General features: G+C 45.0%; 1 protein-coding gene across 23 annotated transcripts in view; it reads right to left on the reverse strand.

Moving 5' to 3' along the window:
• cacna1aa (calcium channel, voltage-dependent, P/Q type, alpha 1A subunit, a) overlaps positions 1–23,430 on the reverse strand; it is an 82,351-nt gene that overhangs the window by 49,909 nt on the left and 9,012 nt on the right. For all 23 annotated transcript variants that reach the window (XM_037088677.1, XM_037088676.1, XM_037088673.1 and 20 more), the window contains 5 exons: positions 11,774–11,879; positions 11,219–11,358; positions 3,986–4,077; positions 2,686–2,838; positions 2,302–2,489 (listed from right to left, as the gene is read on the reverse strand). In XM_037088677.1, coding sequence (XP_036944572.1) covers positions 2,302–2,489; positions 2,686–2,838; positions 3,986–4,077; positions 11,219–11,358; positions 11,774–11,879 — 679 coding nt within the window. The remainder of the gene's footprint in view (positions 1–2,301; positions 2,490–2,685; positions 2,839–3,985; positions 4,078–11,218; positions 11,359–11,773; positions 11,880–23,430) is intronic.

Genomic DNA, 23,430 nt, shown 5'->3' on the forward strand with positions numbered 1-23,430 from the left:
TGGTCCATCCGTGCCCAAAGTTAAGGCGCGTTGCTAATTATCTTTTTAAATGATTCATTCTTTCAGTCATATTTCAAGTGAAAATGGGGAAAAAAATTTGCTGGCTCCAGCTTCTTAGCTGTGAGGATCTGCTGCTTTTCTTTGTCATTTGGGTGTTGGACTGTTATCTGGACAGAAGAGGTGATTCCAAGATGTCACTTTGGGCTCTGGGAAACTGTGACGATCATTTTTCGCAATCATTCACCATTTCATAGACCAAGCAATTAATCGATTAGTCTAAAAAAACGTGAGGGCAGATCAATCGTTGGTCATTTGACAAAATGTGTCTTGAAACTCATCATTAAATGTCCAGACGACGTGGCCATCAGAGAAAAGGAGGCGGTACACGCAGGAGTGCTGTCCGCTGCAGCCCGGAAACATAAACAACAGCAGGGCTGACACGATTTTGCTTTAAGTCATCTCAATAAGTAAATGCATATCTGCCACTCTATTTAGCTGCTCAGTGCAGAGTAAATAATGTATCACAAATGCGTTGGTCTCTCCCTCTCCATCTCTACCGTCCTGCTGTCCAGACTCGCCTTCCATTTTCTCATTGTTCTCCCTCTCTTTGCATCTGTCGCTGAAACCCTTTCTCCTGCGTTACCTGTCCGTTTTTTTCATTCCTTTTGAGGTTTTCCTCATTGGCTCATTCTTTCCATCATTTCTACCTTCTTACCTCCCCTCCTCCTCCCCCTTTTCTCTGCAATCTTTCCATTCCTCCCTACTGCAACACATCGGCCTCGATGCTAATTCTTCATTTTTCCCCCCTTTCCCACCTCTGGACCCCCTCTTCTCGACGCTCTCTTCCACACGGCCTCCCCCGTCTAACGACCCACCCCGTCTCCTCCTTCCTCCATCTTTCCTCCTTCCTGCATGTAAGCTGGTATTGCCGCCGTGTACCCGATGTACCGCAGACCCTTTTTTCTACCATTAAACTTTTATCGCTCCCCTCCCCGGCAGCTGCAAGAATAACTTGGGCTGAACAGGCCCTTTTAAATATAGAGCAGCGCCGGGAAGGAGGGACAAGGAGAGAGAGACGCGGAGCGAGAGGGGAAAGGGAGGAAGGAGAGACGGAGATCAAGATGAGGAGGAGAGACAAAAAAAAAAGACGGAGCGATGCAGAGAGGAAACGAGAGAAATGAGACGGACGGAGAGGGAGGGGAGATGGAGAAAGAGACGACTACAGTAACACTCAAAGACCCTCATCTACCTCTGGTCTCCTAGCAACCGTTGCCACTGACAGCGGGGAACTATTGAGTCTCGGTCATGAGTAATGACACTGTTCAAGACCCGCAGACGCACAGTGTGCACAGGTGAAAACCGCCAAATGTTTTCACACGTGAGTTTTAGTGTCTTATGAGAGAAAATCATCCGAAGTGGTTCTGCTGTGCAGAATCAGACATTTATCAGACATCGTGTGACAGCATTAGCCACACAAAATGACCACCAACAGCGACACTGACGTAAATACTACATAATGTCCCTCAAAAGCAGGGGCACAAGGCAAACAATCTGCTACTTTATCATTTTCACTCTGAATCTAATTAATTTGCCAAGGTGTTTGTCTGCCGGTGCATCCCACCCATAACAAGGTCTGATGGGTTTTGCATTCTGGGTTATCATCGTCTTCACTCGAATGATCCCTTCTATTTTCAGCTAAACCGCCCCGCAGAGAGGCCTGCAGGAACGGGTTCCTGTAATGCATGACAGTAATTATAATATATATCTATATATATCTATATATATATATTTTTTATTATTCTACAACAGGCAATCACGCACCACCGTCAGAAATAATTAATAGCAAATGTAATCATAACTTAACTTAACAAATAGCCATTATAATTGGTATAAGTATTAATCTAGTAATCACCATTGCAGTACTGATGGTGGTTTGTCCAGGTGGTGTTGCCGTACCCCAGTGGTAGCCGTTGCTCAACAGTCCGAGTCCAACATGTGCTGTCTCTTTATTTCATTCCAAATGTATTACAAAGTGGAACACTAGGAAGTAACACTAGTGTTTCGGTAGAAACAGATATAATACAAATAGGGCGGCCATTTGCTCAATGGAGTGCTCTGGTGCTGAGCAGAAGTCTGTCCCCTCACCAACATCTGTTTCACCTCATCACAGTGACTTGAGACGGTTCATAACCTGCATCTTTTCTGTTCGATCACTAAGTGACATGAATACACATGCCTTGTTTCATAAGACAGTCAATGAGTCTATGAGTTATGCCCCACACACTGTTCGGCAGTACATACCCAGTAGAGCAGTTCAGTCCAGCCCTCCATGGTGATACACTGGAAGACGGTGAGAATAGCAAACAGGATGTTGTCGAACTGGGTGATGCCATAGTTCGGTCCCAGCCAGTACGGTCGACACATGGTGCCGTCTGGACACAGCCGTGACGGAGGCTCCGTCCCACATGGAATCTCTTCCCGCATCTCACCTGAAAATGGAAAGTGGCGAGGTGTTTGGAAACAAAAGGTAAGGCAAATATGTTTTGTAAAAAGTGCTATCATTGTTTTTTCCATTGTAAGTACTGCAAATATCCAAAACAACTAAAATGTCACTTTGGTGAACTTTAATTGCTTTTCTAATGTTGGCCCAGGCTTCGCTGTGGAAAAACATGCACATTCGCCTACCTGTGTGATTGTCGAAGCAGGTCGTGTGGAATTTGCCCATGTAGAACTCCAGGCCAATGATGGCGAACATGAGGATGGCGAAGAACAGAAGCAGGCCAATTTGCAGCAGAGGGATCATGGCCTTCATGATGGATTTGAGCACCACCTGTAAGCCTGGAGGACACAGTGTTTGTACAGTTATTGCGATCCGTCAGCAATTTTGATTTCAATGCATTTTTCCGACAATCTCATTCAGCAGTTTGCAGGTGCAGCCGAAACCCTCAGATTTACAGCATCAACCTTTTTGCTGCACCCACTGGAGGAGCTGCCTGTCAGCCGGTCCACATGGCAGCATGAAAAAAAAAAGGGGGTTTGAACCTGTGATCGCAAATAATACGTTGAGTTTCCTGCCAAATGTAAATTTCGAGAAAATAGGCAAAAGGAAATGCAATGTTTCCATCCACATGCGATTTTTAGAGGGTGGCTCGTCGGGACAAGCAATAGGTGGCGCCAATTTTCCAGTCTTGCGGAATAATGCCGGTTGGGTTAGTTGGCGAAAAGACATTGTAGGGGACACAGCGACATTTCTGTTTGTCTTCTGTATTAACGTGACATAGGTGTCCCCTCAGCACAGGAGAAGCCTCAGTTGGAGTGGAAACAGCGGATCAGTCACGTGAGTTAATTGTTTAAACTTATTCGATAAAGGTGTTTTCGATCTCTCATTAAGTGCATTAACGCTCTTTTTTCAAAAAGGAGGAAAAAAACGACTCAAGCGAGCGTGAAAGCTTTTTCAGATTCTTTGCACTTCCGTCAACCTTTTCTAAGGTTGGCAACATTTTTTTTGTAAGTTTTAAGTTAATCTGAAAAAAACGTTCTGTGGAAAACGATCACACTTTTCAAATGTATATCGCACACTGGAATGGCCGCTTTACTGGAAGCTTAGTGACATTTATGATGAGTAAGCCTTGGTTTGCCTGTTCAGTCCTGTAGTGGCTTCTAAGCTATTAATAACTCTGCAGTGGTGTTGGAACACTACTGCCACTACATTTAAAAAGAAAAAAAAAAAAAAAGAAAAAAAGAAAGAAAAGGGAGCAGAGAGTGCACAAAAGAACCACTTTTGTTGGAACACTTTGGGTGCATTATGCAGAACAACACAAAAGCTGCATAAAACCTTGACACAAAAATGCTATTTTCATCCAAATTGATAAAATTGAATACCGTTTTGAAAAAAAAAAAACAACACTTTTCTCAATGAACAAAGAAGATGTGTGGGATGAAGGAAGTTGTCGGCGTTAGTTCACATGAAGAGCAGTTGACTTACTGGGAATGCCGGACACCAGTTTGAGGGGCCTCAGTACTCTGACGGCCCTGAGGGTTCGCAAGTCGAAATCTGAACCCACAGTGGACAGGATCCTAAAGGGAATGAGACAAATCCACAGAAGTGAGCACAGGCGATCAATATTTAAGCAGGTCAAGCTTGTCACTGTCAGTCAGCCTCTCCCCTGTTTTCCTCTTTTCTCTCCCAGACACACACACGCACACTTCAACGCAAACACCATGCCAGGTCGTTACAAGCAACTGTATGTAAATCCTGTAAAAAGCCGGTCTGATCAATAGAGACTGACAAGTGCAGTCGGACGGAGGGGGGGTATCGAGAGGAGAGAAAAGGATGGGAGGAGGGAGAGTGTTTTGTATCGGGATGACAGAGGGACCATAAAGTGAAAAAAACAAAACAAAACAAACGAAAAAAAAAAAACGGAGAGATGGAGTGATGGGGAGGAGAGGAAAGACGGGAGGAGGAGGGGGAGGGAGGGCAGGCGAGAGAGGAGGTTAGAGGGAGCGAGCGCTGGCAGATGGCGAGAATCAGAGATGCTGACTTGCGTATTTTCTGCTTTATTTCCGCCTATTTTTACTCTCGGTACGTTTGAAATGTTTTGTGTCGTTAAGAAAAAAAAAAAAAAGACAATCGGCAGACTGCAGAGCGAATGTGTCTCTGGTGTCTGTTGCAGCACCTGCATCGCCACTCATCATCTAAATAGAGACCTGTGAACAGCGTGTGTGTGTGCGTGTGTGTGTGTGTGTGTGTGTGTGTGTGCGTGCGTGCATGAGAGGGTTAAGATGTTCCCTTGCGCTGCCAGACTTCCAGTCAGTCCCTTCGTCTGACGCACACTGTGAATCATCCTCCTGCTATCTCTCTTCCCCCTCTCGCTCTCTCTTTTTTTTCGGTCTCTCTGACACATTTCCACTTTCCTCCGTTCCACTCAGAGGCCCGGTGACACAGCAGAGCCTTAATCACAGGTTTGAAGTCAGCCTGCTTTGCTTGGAAAAACCCTCAAAATTGACAGGAAGGGAAAAGGAACACCGACCTCAGGATCTATGGGTGAAGGTATGCTCAGCTGTGGCTGTGAACACTGTATTGCATTACCAGGAAGCCCCCCAGTGGTAGGCCCTCCATCACGAGTGTAGCTCAGGGTCCTTGTAATGACATTGCGTGATATCAAATGCCTCATCCGAGGCTGACTTGTAACCGATAGGTCTCTGGATTTGGTCACGAGGCAGCACTGTACTCCAGCTGTGTGTTTGGCTGAAATATAACGGCAGAAGTGCCCTTGAGCAGCTCACTGAATCGAATTTCTGACTCGAGAAAAGAAAAGAAAAGATTCAGACGTGTCACCGATAGTGATAGAGACCCAATCACCATGACGTCGCAACAACAGTCACTTCCAGGTGGTCAATCTCACCACAAGATGAATAGTTGAACATGGTGGTCGACCTGACGTTTCTGCTGTGCTAGTTCTGATCAACCTCGGCTGGGGCCTCAGCTGCTGGTTTTGGGTAAACCCAAGCTCTCCTTTTCTACAGTCTGTGGCCAAGCAGCTAAATTAGATCACCAAATAAATGTGAAAGTGTTCAGATGTTTACAGAATCAAACATACAGATACATTTGAGATGGATGAGATGTACACATTTTGAAACAACATCACCACGGAAAGAAAATGGAACTGTATGTAATGGCTTGATGCAGGGATTTTCTAGCCGGAAGGTTTTTGTGAACAGACATGTGATTGGTTCTGTTTAAATTAGACTTGATCACAAATCATTAATATTGGCCGCTCTTACTTTAATGCTAATGTACTGTATCAGGCTATGCCAGTGTATGCCAACAAGATAATGCAAAGATATGTCTGAGGTAATCTGGAGCACTAGTTTGTCCACCTTGGAGCGCTGACATGATAGAGAGAGAAGAAGGTGAAGATGGGAAAAATGATTAGATTATTGTAATTACCATTAATTTCATGATTAATCATTTGGTCTACAAAATACCAAGAAGTTGTGAAAAACCTTCACCCTGATCTCCCAGAGCTCAAACTTACTTGTTTTGTTTTCTTCCACCTGACGGTCCAAAACCCAAGGACTCGCTGATTTACCGTCATATATGGCAAAAAAGGGATAAAATCCCTCCTTTTTATGAAGCTGGAGTCTGAATGTTTGACAGGTTCAGCTACAAAAACGATTTAAAGGAGTCATCGATTGTCAAAATAGTTGGCAATCTGTGTTCTAATTACTCGACCACAGCCTTTTGATTATCATGTTCAAATTGTCGGGACGTACAGCAAAGCTTAAAGAATCACATTAAGCAGCAGGTTATGCTACTGATAGCTGGCTAAAAGGAATAACCCCATTTCTACCTGTACAGAGCAGGTGTGGTGCTGTGTACAGACATGAGCAGACACAAACACAAGTGTTTTCATACACACACGAGCCTGTGCTGTGTCTCTGGTGTGCGGCCTTTGGCTGCCGTTGCACATTATTGGCTGTAATCTATTTCTGTGGCATGACTATTAATACAGGGCTAACACTGACGATGAAGATGATGATGATGATAACAGAGACGACTCCGTCAACGGTGATGATGGCAACGTGATGACATTTCACTTTCTGAGCAGCATCTGCCGTCACGGACGGTGTCGGGCCGATGAGGCAGTTCCTCATTCACACCGTCTCCACGGTTACTGGGCCCTCTCTCATTCATAAGTGTTTCCATGGCAACAGGGACCTTGGCTCATTGATAAAATCTCGGTATCACCTTGGCAACAGGGCCAAGGGAGGAGCCTGATTGATTGTTTTTTTTCTTTCTTTCTTTCTGTCTTTCTTTCTTTCTTTCTTTCTTTCTTTCTTTCTTTCATCTCTCTTTAATGTAAACGCACACAAAAAACACACAGAAAGGGACACACGGGTGACAAAAGCACACACACGCACACAGACATCTGCACGGCGAATGGGCGGAGATCAAACGTATTGAGAGGGAATAATTTTATTCACGTATGCACACTGGAAAGTAGGTCATTGGGAATAACCAATGGAAAACATTGTCAGGGACAGAGACGCTGCCTACAGTGCATCTTATTCACTTCATCTGAATACGCACACACACAGGTGAACACACACAGCCTGCGCTGCATGCAGAGGAACACAAATGATCGAGCAACATCGCTGTTACACAATCTCCCTATTGACCCCTTCCCATGGGACACCGACACATTATACAAACAACCCCTACACCCCCACCCCACACACACACACACACACACACACACTTCCACCATCCGCCTGCTGACTTCAGCTAAATCCAGCTAATTATCTCTGTCCACATCACTGACCAAATCGCTTCGTCTCCTCCCCAAACTCCCAACTTATCTCCCCTCGTCTCCCCGCTTTCCTCTACTACCGTGATTCATATTTCATTTATCGGCGTAATTATATCATACCCGGCAAAGGTGTAAATGAGATTATTAACATCCCATTATCCCTTCATGTGACATTCCACGCAACACCATGTAAGGACAAGACACACGTTGCCTCGCATGAAAAGTCCACACAGCAGGATTCAAGGCGAGGACGGAACTGAAGGCAGTACCTCCAGACTGTCCCACACAGTATTTAATTATCTGAGAGTTGTAATCGTTTTTTGCATTATCCTCAAAAAAAACTGTCTTAACTGGGAGACGTGCTATTTCAAGAGAGCACGACTTCACAATCCTTCTGAAATGACATGAGTGGAGAGGAGATCATTTTTTTAGGTAGCGATAAATTATTCCTCTTACTGTAATAGATTTAGCAAATTTCAATCTCAGCAGATTACAAGGTCACCGAAAGGCTTCCTTCCTTCCTTCCTTCCTTCCTTTCTTCCTTTCTTCCTTCCTACCTTCACTTCCCCGCACTATTCCCATCTAATCAAAGGAACCTCAATGAGGAGGAGGAACGGAGCGAATATGCCAGCCAAGAAATGGCTGTAAACTAAGGGTAATTGGACTAATAATCAATAGCGGACATAAAAAAACAAAAAAAACAACAACAACTAGCGTATTCCCAGGGCCAAATCACTCAGGCAATTTACTCCAAGAGATAGGCCAACGCACAGGAACAAGGGTGCACACAAATCCTCCGACATCCAACGAGGTTGTGGAGTGAACAGCTAATCTATTCAGACACGTTAAGTGCCATTTGTGTCTTCCATCTTTGCATGTGTTGCGCAAGAAAGCGCACCAGGATCGAGCAGGAAATGGAAAGGAATGTTTGAAGTGGAAATGCATGGCTGTGTGTGAGAGTGTGCGTGCGTGTGTGTGTGTGTGTGTGTGTGCGAGCACGCGCATTTGTCAGTGCGTTTCGAAAGGTTTCAGCCAGAGGTGGGTAGAAAGGCCAAGTAGCCTTTCATCTTCAAAGAGCCGCACTGCTAAAAAACACAACCCCCATTCATAGAGAGCACAACAAAGAATGAGCGTGCACTGTCTGTGTGCGCGCATGTGTGTGAGTGTTAAATGCACTGACTTCAGTCAGTGTACATAATGTATCATGGGAATATACAGTATGTGTGTTGAAAGCGCTGCAGCAGAGCGTCTGCACATCCCGCTGCAGCTTCCGGCTTTATTGCGAAAGGTAACAGCACGGCTGGTTGACGGAGAGACGGAGACCGAAGGGCGCGTTCAGGGACTCGTGTTTACATCGTGAAACAAACACACTGTTTACTTGAAAAAACGTTCTTTGATTAATGCTTCAGCACATCATCATTTTCTCCGCCCATTTCCTCTTTCCTGTTTTCTAGTTTTGCTCTTTGGGTCCCTCTGCTTTTCTTGATTTCTTTTTTTAAGGCTGGTTATTTGACTGATGCTTAAAGAATTTTGCAGTCATTGGAATCAAGGCTATTTTTTTTTTTGTCCAATTGCAGATAAAATTAATGAACTATAATTGACAGCGCCAGCTACTTTGGCTCTGATGCAGAGGCCTCACCATTAGTAGTCACCATTCTATGGTTTCACTCAGTGTCCCGCCTGAAACACTGTGAGATCAAATAAATGTAGAAGGATGATAAATAAATCACCTTGAGCCTTTAACCTTGAAGTCGAGATTGACCAGTTACAGTCGGTATTTATCATTTTAAAATGATCAGAGTGTGAGAGAGGGAGGAGAGGAAAGGGAAGACGGGAAGATATAAACCCTCTCTTCAATCCATCGTCCTGAAAAACATTCAGTTTTCGACAACTAAACCAGGAAGTGCTTTGCAGTTACGGTACGTCTGATGGCTTGTGTTTGCAGGAGCAGGCTTTTCTCACATGAGGGCATTAAGTGACCGCATGTTGGATCAAAACCCAGCATTGCTCGCGCCCGTAGGAGGGAGCTGATGATTCCGCTGCTGTGTCATGCTTGCTCGGAGGGTTTCGCTGTCAAAAAAGTAAAGATTTTCCTATTATAAAACACAGAGGGAGGGGGATTATGTGAGACCAGGCATTTAGTGGAAGTTTTAAAGGACAGCCTGGCTTCCGTCTGCTCTCTTGCATCCCGCTACTTCCTGCTGTCTCGCTGACACCCGTCTTCTTACTTCTCTTCTCTCTTACAGTCACTCTGTTGTGGCATGCTGAGACGAGCTTGGCTTCCTGATTGCGCTTATTAAAGCATAAGGACGTACTGCCAGACTCACTCGGTATGCGCGTGTGTTGTGTGTGTTAGTGTGTGTTAGTGTATGTGTGTGAGAGAGAGGGGGGGAGAGAGAGAGAGAGAGAGAGAGAGAGAGAGAGGAAAAGAGGGGGCCAATCACTATTTCCTCTGGTGCTTTGTCAGCAAAGATGTGCAGGGTTTATGTAACCGGTGAAGCTCTCCAAATCGCCACATGCACACACAAACATGTGATGACCTCAACACATTAATCCGTGCCAGCACTCCCACACAGCCATTTCATTAGACACAGCGGCCTATAGTAGCGCGGCCTCGCGACATGACTTATCGAGCGTGCGGATGACACGGTAAAGCCGCACCGCTGCCGCCAAGGCGCGGTGATGCACGCCCCGCGCCTCACACTGTTTTAATAGCGAAATTTGCAAAGTCACGGGCAGGAGAGCGCGTTGCGAGGATCTTGAAGCAGGAATCAATAACCGGTTCTTACGATGAGTTAAAGCCTTTGGACGGGCCGTGGCAAATTTGTTATCACAGGCGTCCCGTACAGCACAAAGACGCTCATCTAAATCATATGAATCTATACGGCACAAAGAAACATTTGACAGTTGAATGGATGGATGAATGAAGGAATGAATGGATGGATGGATGGATGGATGGATGGATGGATGGACGGACATTTTCTGCAAACCACAAATATGATCCAGTTTGACATCTGTAGCAAACGAGGTGCATCACTTTCACATTAAACGATAATAACCTTACGTTCACATCAGCGGGTGGAGTGGTATTATTACAGCCAACAGGGCCGCCATGTGGCCGACGCTGGAGTCGAGGCAGCGGATGTTCTGAAGCACACCTCTGGGGATATTTACAGCCTTCTCGTGGAGACCAAAACCAGCTGTGTTTCAGGGGAAGTCAGACTCGCCTCCACCCACTATCGCAGCGACCGAAAGAAGTATTTTAAGCCAGACGACGCTAGCAAAGCGTTGTTGGTGCCTAAACCTACACAAAGCATAAGCAGAGTCTTGGCTAACATGTACTCTGGTGATTGGGTTGGCTTTCTCGTATTTTTTAGAACTTCCCTTGGAATCAACAGCCTTTTAAAGGGGGCCATTTTCTGCTGTTAAAAGTGTCCAGACCATGATTGGAGGCCTATTCCATGTCTGAGTTTTTGTACCGCTAAACCCTATCGGAGACATTCTCATTTCTTTTTCGGCACCTTTTTTCATCTCCTTCCAAGTGTTCCCACTGTCTCTCCGTCTCTACTTAGCTGTGAATGTTTCCTGTATCCTCTCTTCATACCCTCCCATGAGCCACCGCCACTACCCCCCCCGTCTGTCTCTGTGTATATCGTGGTGACATTTGTTCACTACCCAGGCTTCTGGCTGCCTGCAGTTCTGCTCTGTGATCTGCCTGCTGCCTTCCCCAGAATGGGGCCATTCATTAGGGCAAAGGAGCAGGGATAGGATACGCACAAACACACACGCACACACACACGCTAAACCACATGACAAACCACTTCAGTCTGTCCGGGGAAAAACCACATCTGAATCTGACCCTGCCCTTTTCATAACCGAGCGTTCGTGCAGGTTCGTCCACTCACCCTGTGAGCACCACCACGAAGTCCATGACGTTCCAACCATTCCTCAGGTACGAGTTCTTGTGGAAGGCGAAACCAAGCGCCAGGATCTTTATTCCAGACTCAAAACAGAAGATCCCGATGAAGTACGGCTCCGTATCATCCTGAGGAGAGAGAGAGAGAGAGGGAGGGCCAGGGCATGGATGTGAGGGGGGAAAGAAAAAACATGGAGGATTGAGAATACTTTCATAAATATGTGTTGACTTGGAGGTGGATTCGAGTGCATCTGCTTTTCTATTAGCCATAGCATTAGCATTTTGCATTTTGAAAAATATTGCCTGTATATTCCAATGGTATCTGTAATGTGTGTGTGTGTGTGTGCGTTTCTAATATGTCTGATATGATGCTGTATCCCGGTGAAGAAATCCTTGTTGTAACAGCCCTCTTTTAGCGAAGCGGCCGCATGAATGGCCCCCCTGAGGTAAAATCAATGAGAAGTCAGAGCCGTCGCCCAGAGTGAATCGTGTTTACATACGGCTCACGCGCTCATATGTACTGTATCACGCGTGTCGAACTTACCAGACGCTCAGACAGCGGCGTCTTGTCCCCGTCAGGCAAATGTTGTTCCAGAGCCAGGACGATGCAGTTGGCAATGATGGTAGCTAGAATCATCCACTCAAATGGAGTGAGGAGGGGCAGTCAAGGACGAAACACTTGAAACCGTTTGAATCCTAAATTAAACACAACATTTAAAGAATGCAACCTGGCATGATAAGTGCTTTCTTGTATCTGAAGTGACTAATCCAAATTTAGCATTTGGCACATGAGGTTAGGAAGGGAGTAGTGGACGCACGAAACTCAATTTACCGGGCTACAAACTCCACGATCAATCAGAATTAAAAAATACTTCCATGACATGCAAGATGGTCAACCTGTGGCTACCCAAAACTACACACTTTTGTGAGAGTGCAAACCAGACCAGACCGTGATTACAGACATCAACGAACAGACAGACAGATTCGAAGGATTAAAGGCGGCAACCAAGTTTTCTTATCAGTCCCATTCCCTTGGTCATTTTTAGGTTTGCCTGAGGGGGCATGTATGTGTGAAAGGTCAGGCTCAAACACTCGCGGTAGACTAAGAGACAACAATTCTCACACAACCAGGATGATAAACGCCACGCTACGTACACATCCAGAACACGGCGGGTGCGAGAGAGTCAGACGGACAGCAGGCCTATAGCTCAAACGGACCGGCGCCTGGCTTCTCGCCGCCTTTGCCGCCTGTTTACCCATACACACACCCTGACCCACAAGCAGTCATTATGAGTCTGTTAAATATGCTCCGCTAAGTGTATGTTCTGGTAACACACCACCCACACGGACAAACAAAACAAACACACGCGCGCCCGCACACCCAAACAGACACGGGCTACATTAAAGTGTTACTGTGCGGCAGCTCGCCCGGAGACCGAGTGAGATTCGTTGTGACATCACCGTTTGGCTCTATGTACATAACGTCTGAGGGCCGGTGCAGTGATGGAGAGAGCAAGAGAGAGAGAGAGAGAGAGAGAAAGGGAGGGGGTATCTCATTGTACATCTAATTGTGTTTGTCACAATCTCTCTGTCTCTCCCTAACACACAGACACACACACACACAAACACATACACACTTCGGTGGTGTCTTCTTAAATCAATCCTTCTGTCTCGTTAAGGTCACAAGATGAATAGTTACATTTAAAAGAGAAGAGAAGAGAAGAGAGTGAATGACTGAGAGAGTGCAAATGTGAGAAGGAGACTAGCGGGAGGAAGAAGGGAAGTGATGGAGGAGGGAGATGATCGAACAGGAAGCTGAGAATAAGGGGGAAAAAGAGGGGTGTGATGTAAGAATATATTTGGTTTTTTTTTTAAAGATTTTTGTAGTTTGTCTTTATCTATTCTATTCTATTCTATTCTATTCTATTCTATTCTCTCTCCCCTTCTTCACCTTTTTCCTACTCGCTTGCTTCCTTTGGGAGCAGACATTCCCATGACAGATGGGAGGAGGGGAAAAATTGAAGAAAGGAAGAGGAGGCTATTTATGGAAACATACATCATATGTGTGCGAAGTGTGTCTGTTCCGTGTGTGTGTGTGTGTGTGTGTGTGTGTGCATGTGTGTGGCCCTTAGTGTGCACCTGTGTGTTTGTGTGTTGCTGCTGTAACAATCAGGGGGGAGCTGCTCCGGCCCGGTCCAAACTCACAGTGTGTGTGTGTGTGTATGTGTGTGTGTGTGTGTGTGTGCGCGCGCGCGATCACGTGCATCTGTTTGACCTCTCTCACCGGGCACACGTTGCTACAACACTGTTCAATTAGCCTCCCTGCCCACCCCCCAGCAGAGTGTGTGTGGAAAAATGTGAGCGTGTGTACATATACGTGTGTGTGTGGGCTGTAAGAGGGCGGGGTGTCGTTGAAGAAAAAGGGAAGGAGAGAGACTGATATAGAAACACAAAAGGGACAAAGGGACGAATGTGTGTGTGTGTGTTTCTCAGATGCTCCCTGCAGACACACATACGTAAAGCTGCAACGATTAATCGACCAGTTGTCAACTGTTAAATTAATCGCCAACTATTTTCAGGGTTTCTGCTAGTGCGTTGCATGCCAGGCTGCCTGCTGGGCATTGCTTATAAATGTACTTTAAAGATCTTTTTAAACTAAAATGTGTTATAGAAGTCAAAAACTCCCATAAAGGTGCACTGCGTAGTTTTGAAGAAATTCTAATCAGAGGAGGATGACTGAATAAACTGAGTACACAAACTGAGCTAAAAGGACAGCACAATTTCATACTGTTTCACTGTGTTTATATGTGGCGGACCCTGCCACCTTTCTAGCTTCCAACAATGTTCTCTAGGGTTAGGGTTGTACACGTAAAACTAGCATGTAAAACTAGCTGCTAGACATGGATAATGCAAATGTGTGACTCTGACGTAGTGTGACGTCACAAAGTCACGGACCACTGACGAGGCCTTTCTACTGTGACATTAGACTGTTTTGGATCGTGGACAGAACAAGATTTGAGGACGTCACCCTGGTCTTTGGGAAACACTGACCCCAGACCAAACAACTAATCGACCAGTCGAGAAAATAATCGATAGGCTGAAGGATTGACAGTTGGAGAGTTGGCTGCGGCCCTAATGTACAAATTCAGAATATGAATAAGTGACTCACGCTCTGCCATAAACTTCTCAATAATGAATCTCCTCTTCCTCCGTCCTCACCGACTATAAATAGCGACGTGACGGAGTTAAAAGCAAAGGAAAGAATCGAGGGGGTTAGAGAGAGAGAGAGACGAGGATACGATGCTCTCCCGCCCTTCGTCTTTCTAATGTTTTCTTTGTCCTCAGTCTCTCTCTCCGTCTCTCTGTCTCTCCTGCCTCCCCTGTGTTTCTCGCTCGACCAGTGGTTCTGCATATGCTTGCTTTTTATTATCTGTCTAGGTGCGCGTGTGTGTGTATACACTGTAATGGGGACAGTAGTAGGTCGTAGACGGAGATGTCTGGCCAAGAAAAAAAGGCAGGCGAGGGGCCCTAAAGTACACCGCTGGAGCCAAATGACGCACGTACACAAGCACATAAGTACACAAGCGCACACATAGGTGCACTTCTGCTGGCCTTTTCCTAACCTTGTCCATCACCGCTCCATCCAGTCCTCATGTCCTCTTCCATCCCACCTTCTTAAAGCCCCCCGCCTGTTTCTCACTGATATATTTCTGCACTGTTAAGCCTCCTCTCCCCGTCCCCTTTTCCTCCCATACCTCTCTGCTTCCGTATCACCGTCCCCTCCTCTATCCCCCCTACCTCCACCTATCCATTTTTTCCCCCTCTCCGCTCTTTTCCCCCTCCGACTCCTCGGCTCCCTCGCGTCTCTCCTCAGTCCACCTTTTCTCTCGCCGAGTCGGCCCCATCAATCATCCTCTATCTCTATCACGCCATCTCCATTCAATAGCGAATGAGATGCCGCATCAGCAAACGCACGAGGACACCGACAGCAAGAGGCGAGAGCGTGAGAGGGGATGAAAAACAAAAAAAGAAAAAGAAGAGGATGGGATGGATGGGATAGGAAATATATGGAAGCAGAAGAGAGAGGGGGAGAGAGAGAAAGAAAGAAAGAAAGAAAGAAAGAAAGAAAGAAAGAAAGAAAGAAAGATAGAGAGAAAGAAACTGTCCTGTGGGCACAGACATGATTGAAAAGCGTGAGTGGTGAGGAATGAAAGAGAGAAAGCAAACAGCGAGCGAGGAGGAGAGAAGGGCAGAGACGAAGAGCATAGGAGCGCTGAGTGAGGGAGAGAGAGAGAGAATGACAGAGGGGTGTGAGAGTATTGCGGTATTTTCTTCTCCTGCGCGTTGTGTATGTATGCTCTGCCGAAAGTAGGTTAGTGGCAGATCACACACACACACACACACACACACACATATGTAAAGGGAGGAGGGGGGGATAAAAAGGAAAAGAGTGGGTGGACGACGATACATCATACTGTCACATACAGTATGTACGGGTGTGTATATATGTGTGAAAGTGACACACGACACTGTAGAAAACACCGCAGCCCTCACACGCTTCCGCATATTGACACACTTCATACGTGGACGCGCCGCCATGCGAGCATATAAGCGAGTGTTTTTTTTTTTTTTAAGATCTCACACATGTCTCACAGTCGGGAGTCTTTAAATCTGCTTTTCTCTTTAGGCATGAGCAGACGCGCGGTGGCAACGGAGCGGCCCCGTCAAAATGTCCGCCCCTGCCTGCTCTACAGTACACCCCCCCATCACCACCACCACCAGGCAATATTGCAAAATTCAAACATATTCATACATGTGCTGTGCACACATGGACCGACACTAGACTTCACTTCACCAAACTGCACTTGTCTGCCAATGAGAGTCCAGACCAGCTGCTACCCTTTGGGAAGGTGCCAGCCTCCCTATTAAAAAAAAAAAAAAAACAACAAAAAAAACCAAGCATGATAATGTGGGCCTCCTCTGACACACGCTATCTGCTCGCTTCATTTATTCTTATTTCTTTACTGTAATACATTCACTAGGAATTTCTGCTAAGGGTTAAAGGGCAAAAAATAATAGTGCAGATTTCCTTTTCATCGTCTGCGGTTTATAACGTTGCCTTCAGAGTGACAAGTTAGAGCTGCAACTATTGGTCAGTTGAAAGAAAACTGCAAAATGGTTTCATAACAGTTTAATCCTTTATAGTTTATTCTTTAAGCAAAGAGGTCAACATGTTGCTGGTTCCATCTCCTTCAATGTAAGGATGTAAGGATGCTTTACCCTGTCATTTATGACATTAAGTAAGATTTTCTTTGTGGGTTGGAAAAAAAAAAAGAAGCGATTTGAAGACGGCACACTGGTCCATGGGAAATTCTGATGAGCATTTTTTAAATATTTTACAAACTTAATGATCAAAAAACATTTGCAGAAAATAATCAATGGTCGCAGCAGATATCAAACCGCCAAATGCTATTCATGTAAGAGTGTCATGTTAGAAAATTTGTTTGAAACTCATCCAATATCCATCTATTAAAACAACTGAGGCCGGTCACCAAGAAGGACACTCCAACTCTCTCAATAAAGAATTGCAGGGCTTGAGATTTTGTAGACTAAAAGGTTCATCTTGAAAACAATCAGCAGATTAATCGATAATGAAAACGATCATTAGTCGCAGCCTGAGTGACAAGGGTCGAGTTTGGCAGATATGAAACACAATGGAGTCACAAGTATCACCTACTAGTTTTTATTTAGTATGTTTGTTATTTGCCTTCATTCTTTCTTTGTCTCAATTTGTGTGTATTAAGAACAGAGAGCAGTGTTTTTAGGTTGACCACATGTACAATTTCTGAGCCTGAGTGATACATTTGTGGGTATATATGTTTTAATATACTTTGTGCACATTGTCTGATATCTGCCAGTATGAAACCTTTTTTTCCCCCCAGGACATAATGTGGTAAAAGTCTGCTTTAGGCAGTTTCTTTAATCAATTGCCAGATTCCTTAACAATCGGTTTGTTCACTAAGCCCCAACACAAAATAATGACAACTGGCCCAACAAAATCCAAATGACACATTACTTGTTCTTTGAATAAAAGGTACTTTTTGATGTATTTAAACCCATGTGTGATTGACTAGTCATTAACATCCCTATCGCAGACATATGGGCGATGTTGTATACGCTGTCTGACGTGCCAATATGAAACCTTCCCCCTGAGAGCATAATGCAGTAAAAGCATACTTAGGGTTGTTTGTAATTATTAAATTCACAGTGCAGTTTACTGCTTTCACTGAGCTGATCACTAGATAAATATCATAATTTTTCCACACCCTGTCAGTGGTATCAGTATCAGCCCCAAAAATGAGAGTACCAGTACCACTGAACAATTATATAGGAATGTCGGTGTTACGTGTTGTTTTAAAGGACAAAAAGAAAACGGTTTTAAAAGTTGAACACATAACTTCCCTGTCAGCTGTTTTATATGCCTCGTTCCCTCTCTCTCTCTCTCTCTCTCTCTCTCTCTCTCTCTCTCTCTCTGTCTCTCCCTCCCTCTCTCTCTCTGTCCTGTTACATTATGCAGCAGAGCGCTGGCCGAACAGCTCGAATGATTACTTCATTTGCTTGTCACTTTTCCCTCAGAAGCGCTGATTTGATAAAATGAATGGGATTAAGCACTGTGGCTGAAACCTATCTAATTATTCTGATAATCAGTGGCCCTAGAAGATAAGCGGCATGGTTGAAACGCTTCACTTTACTGCCGCGTTATGTATTTTAAATGGGATCCCATGAAAAAAGTGTCTCTTTGCATATTGAATTACTGCTTTGAAACTACTGAGTGATGTCCTAAATAGTCCATGTGGCGTTTACGTTCTTGCTAGTAATAATAAGACATTTTCACATATATTCTCCCTTGAGAACACTGCATTCACAGTGGTGTGTTGGGAATAATCCACCAAAAAACACCAACTGATGATATTTAGCTGAAGCCAAGACTCGACCTGCGATTGAGAAAAAAAACGCCGCCTATTGTGACACCGGAACCAAAAACACACGTTCATGCCTCTCAGTGCCACGAAACATTCACCGATTCTACATCTATCCCACTTTTGGCACCATGTTTGACCGCGTTGCCAAACAAATGGGAGTGCCCGAAGGCCAGTTTAGCCCTGCTTGGCCTCTCTCAGACTGATTTAGCATCAATCAGGCTGTGTATCATCCTCACAGACGCCCACTTCTCCTGCCTGTTTATTCCATACGGCATATGTTGAGTCTCTATCTCACCCCTGCCACTGCCTCACCCTCACCACCCACATATAGCCGAGTTGACACTTTGCACAAGATGCTGACGGTGGTGTGTGTGTGTGTGTGTGTGTGTGTGTGTGTGTGTGTGTAGAATATCAGTGTAGTGTGTGACTGTGGTTTTTTTTTTCTTCTTCTTCTTCTTTTTTTCTTCTTTTTTCACATTTGCTGTCTCTTCGGGGAGGCAGTGCAGGTGTGTTTGTACGAACGCCTGTTTGTACACGTAACAGAAACCGGCTGATTTCACCGGGTTCACTGCCAACGTGTGTATACTGTATGTTTGTGTGTGTGCACGTGTGTGAGTGTGAGTGTGAGTGTGAGTGTGAGTGCGAGTGCGTGCCAGCACAGCCCGCAGGTGGAGTGCAGGTTTCCAGCAGAGTTTGTCTAGTAACAGCCGCAGCACATGACTAAAGAACACGGGCCCGAAAAAAAAAAAAAATCAATCCATCACAAAACTCTCTCTCTCTCTTTCCCTCTCTCTCTCTCTTTTTTATTTTTCTCTCTGTCCACGTAGTCCGAATCCCCAAAATAGCTCTGCTCCACGTCAATGCAACCCCTCCACACATGCACACCAGCACGCACGCATTCTCAAAGACACACACTTTACACAAACACACGCGCGCACACACACACACACGCACTCTTTCAAACTAGCCTGCAACTGAAACTGAATAATTCAACAGAGCTGGAACGCACAGCTAAGGGAAAGGGGAATGAGAGAAATGCAGAGGGAAAGGAGAGAGCGGAACAAAGACAACAGCAGAGGAGATAAATGTGATCTTCGATTCAACGTGCATGTCACAGGACGTGCTACGTCACGACTGTTCAGAAATCCAGGATGTTTATCTGCGCAAGTGAACCCAGGGCTGTAAAAATGATTCGATTAATCTATAAAGTCAACGGGGATGAAATTCATCGCTGTCTACTCAGATAAACCGCCGATTGCTTTCGTCAATTCTCAAACAAAAATGACAAAAACGTGCTGGTTCCAGCTTCGTAGGCGACCCAACAATTAAAGCTGCTGTGAGCGTCGTCCTCGTTTCAGTCGAGGGCGACGCTTACGATCCCCCTCCCTGTATTTTGGTAATAATGGCCTTAAAATAATATCACAATTCAAATTATATTACACAATGAATCATATATTTTAAAAACTAGGAAAAGACAACAATGGTGACATATCAAGTAAATGTATAGTCTCATATATATATATTGCCCGGTCATATGTTCTATTTGTAAAAACACTGATGATACGTCTTTATTGTCTCAAAGATCCAAATGTTTGAAGCCAGAGCAAAGATTTCAAACAGCACTGCCTTGTCCAAAATGATGTAAGACATGTATGATTAAGACGGCTAAATCAACTGTAAAACATATGCATGTGTGCTTTGACAGTGGCGGCGGCACCTATTGATACCAATATATCTATTGAAATTTATGCCCCAGCTGCTACGCGGCCGTGTGTTTCCATATTGATTTTGCTTCCATTTCTCAATTGCCATATATGTTACAAGGGCACCTGTCTGCAGTATATCAAAAAAAACAGCGAGCGCAGTGCATTTATCAGATTTAAGGGGATCAATGTACAATCTGGGAACAGCGAAGCTTGTCATGTTCAGCTGTTGTTGGTGAGTCATTCGCCAGGACCGCGTCCAGCGCATTTACATGAGTTAAAACCTGAGACACATTTGTAAAATGATGTGACACAACAGTAATGAACAGGTTTTGTCTTAAAGGAGACACATCATGCTCATTTATCAGGTTCACACTCGTACTTAAGGTTACGAATAGAACAGATTTACATGGTCAGTTAAAACGAATCGGTTGTTTTTTTTCATAACGCTCTGTTGTGGCTGCTGTCTCTTTAAGGCCCCTCCTCCCAAACACGCAGTCTGCACTGATGGGTCGGCTCACAAACGCCTGAGCCAGCAATGCTACCTGTGTCTCCCGTCGGCTGAGTTTTTTTAACGCTAGGCATAAATTACACGACTGTGTGACATGGTGATGTAGCGCGACGTATAGAAATCGCAGAATGAACGGTGGGGCCACTGACAAGGCGTTTCAGGAGTGGGGTTTTCTTTGGGAGACTGGAGCTCACGTTGGCGTGGACCCTTGGGCTTTTTAACTTTTCAAGACCTTTTACACTCATGAGAACCTATAACACACTGAAGAAGGGGGGGGGGGCACATGATAAGACAATAAAAAATAGATAATAAATATGTTTAAATGTCGCGGTCCGATTGCTCGTAATATTTTGTAAAAAAAAAAAAAAAAAAAAAAAAAAAAGAAGAAAAGAAAATGGCAGATCTGACTGGTAGATGCTTCTGTTCAGTTCATCGGCGGAGCTCTTCACGTTGTGTAACACTTGTTATCACTTTCTGTGCCATTTTGAAATACCGTGAATAAAATATAAATTCTGCCTGCAAACAGGAGGAATGACAGAGACAGACAGGGAGGAAGAAAGAGCAAGAGAGAAAGGGGAAATGTAGATTCCTCCAGTGACCTCAGTGTTCCTCCACCTCTGTGTAAGAACACTGTGGGAGGACAGACAGATATATTTCAGCACACACACACACTCACACGGACACACACACACACCCCAGACAAGGTAAAACAACAATGCTCTCCTGCCCATGATCATTATCACAATGATGAGATGTTGCTGTGTAATGGATGGTGGGTATGTCAAGTCCTTTTCCCTTTTAACCCTTTTAAATAAATGCCTGTATTCTGGAAATATGTTTCGAGAGACAACAGGACGGATGAAAATCACACACAGCACGTAATGAGAAAAATAAAATGGATTTGTGAAAGTGTGAAGAAAAACAATCTAAATAGATTAGGCTTTCTTATTAGCTTATTAGCTTTTGCTTCTAGTTCCGTGTGTGTGTGTGTGTGTGTGTGTGCATGTGCGTGCGTCGAGTCTGCCTGTAGGGACTCAGGATACAGATCAATTCACACATTTATTACCAGACAGTCAAAGGTATGAGGTAGGCAGATTGAGCCCAGAGGGCACACACACACACAAGCACGAACACACACACGTGCGCACACATGCTGAGCAGGAATCATAGCGCACATGCAGACACACATACTCCCCATTCGGTTCTTATTGCCAACAATTATGAGCAAACTAAACAAGACTTGCAGCTGTCAGGATGTTCCGCAAAACATCCCCACAACTTCAAACAAACGCATCGAATTTGCATCACAAAAAAAGAAAAAAAGGCGAAAGCAGCCAATTAGAGGACGAGACACGGCGGAGGGGAGCGAGCAGAAATGGCAGCGGTGGGGGGGGGGGGGGTGAGGAAGGAAAAAGAAAAGAGAGTGATGGATAGGATTTGAGTGAAAGACAAAAAGTACAGGTAGCGAAACATGAGAGGAGACGACGACGCTTCACTTCCCATCAATCAGAGAAGGGAGTGAAAAAGGGAGAGGGAGGTGAGGAGGGGGAGGGCAGGGGAGAAAAAAGGACAAGGGAAGGAAAAAAAAAAACGGCAAGTCGGTGTTTAGGCGGGGTCGGGTGGTGTAAGACACGTGTAGAGTCAAATACTGGGAGGTTTTGTAAATAAGAAACTAGTCTTCACATGGGGAACCTTCACATTTCAGAGGGAGGACTTGGTTGAGATCAGGGCTCTGATTGATTTGGGGGGTTAGGGTTGTGGTCGGGTACATAAGTCTCTGAGGAATAATTGTATTATTTTGTCTAAGTGTAAGGGATGTCCCTAATGACTAATATCCCTGATGATTACATGAGAGACGTTCCGATACTGTTGAGCTATACTACCAACCCTGTATGGATGCTATGTCGAGGACTGAGCCTGACAGATACCGGATCGTTCGGCACTTATGCCAGTACCAATATCAGGAAGAAAAACAGTTCTGATATCGATATATCAGCCGACACATGTGGCGCTTTGGTGACGATTCCTCAAACGATATCAAACAGAAACGGGCTGTTTTACCGTTTAGCAGTAAACTTTACAGTCTAAAATAACATCAGCACAACAGAACTCACTGACATTACAGGGGAATGGAATAATTATAATTCATCCCTAACATATTTTTCTGCGTGGCGGTGTATAGAGCGAAGGCCGTTTTCATGTTAGCACATAGCGGACAACACACAATGCATTTGCCGATTATGGACGTTGGCTGCCGGCGCTTAATCTGCTAAGTTGCACGCTGGTGTGCAGAATGCTGCTGGGAATCCATTTTAGGCTGTGTTGGAAGCACTGCAGACATAAAGACACTGACCAGCGTTGTTAACATAAACAACGGATTCTCATGTTTTCAGGAACATTTCTGGAATGAAATATGTTAACAGTAAGCGTAACCGGCCAGCATTTCTGGTGCCAGCTACGAGGGTCGCAACATTTAATCGACTAGCCGGCTGATCCGGCTGCAGTGTAGCTGGCAGCAGTTTGTCTCTCCACCGCTTTGTGTTAAATGATTTATATGCAGACGGGCAGTTTGATTCTCTCTCTCTCTCTCTCTGTCTCTGTCTCTCTCCCTCTCTCCATTGTTTCTCATTAGTCTCTCACCCTCTGTAATGACTCTGTCTTACCGACTCCCCCCCCCCTCCATCCCTTCTCTACTTCTGTCATTCAATAGTCCATCTCTCTGTACTGTATCTCTCGTCCGGCTGCATACGCAGACGCAGCTTTTTGCCTCATCACTCTCGCTCTTCACTTTCCTTTCGTCCTCCACGCTAGAAAAAAGTTCATGTCATCCCACGAAGCGCACGAGCACACAAAGGCACGCAGCTGCCTTTAATTAAATTGCATTTTCCCCCATAAAGACAAAAGAACCCACATTTTTGTTGATGCTTACTTATCCCCCCCCCCTCCTGTTAGCATTGCAACACAGGCAGTATAGTGAATTACTACACACGCATACACACACACA

This window comes from Acanthopagrus latus, chromosome 23 (genome assembly GCF_904848185.1).
Source record: "Acanthopagrus latus isolate v.2019 chromosome 23, fAcaLat1.1, whole genome shotgun sequence".
NCBI lineage: Eukaryota > Metazoa > Chordata > Actinopteri > Spariformes > Sparidae > Acanthopagrus > Acanthopagrus latus.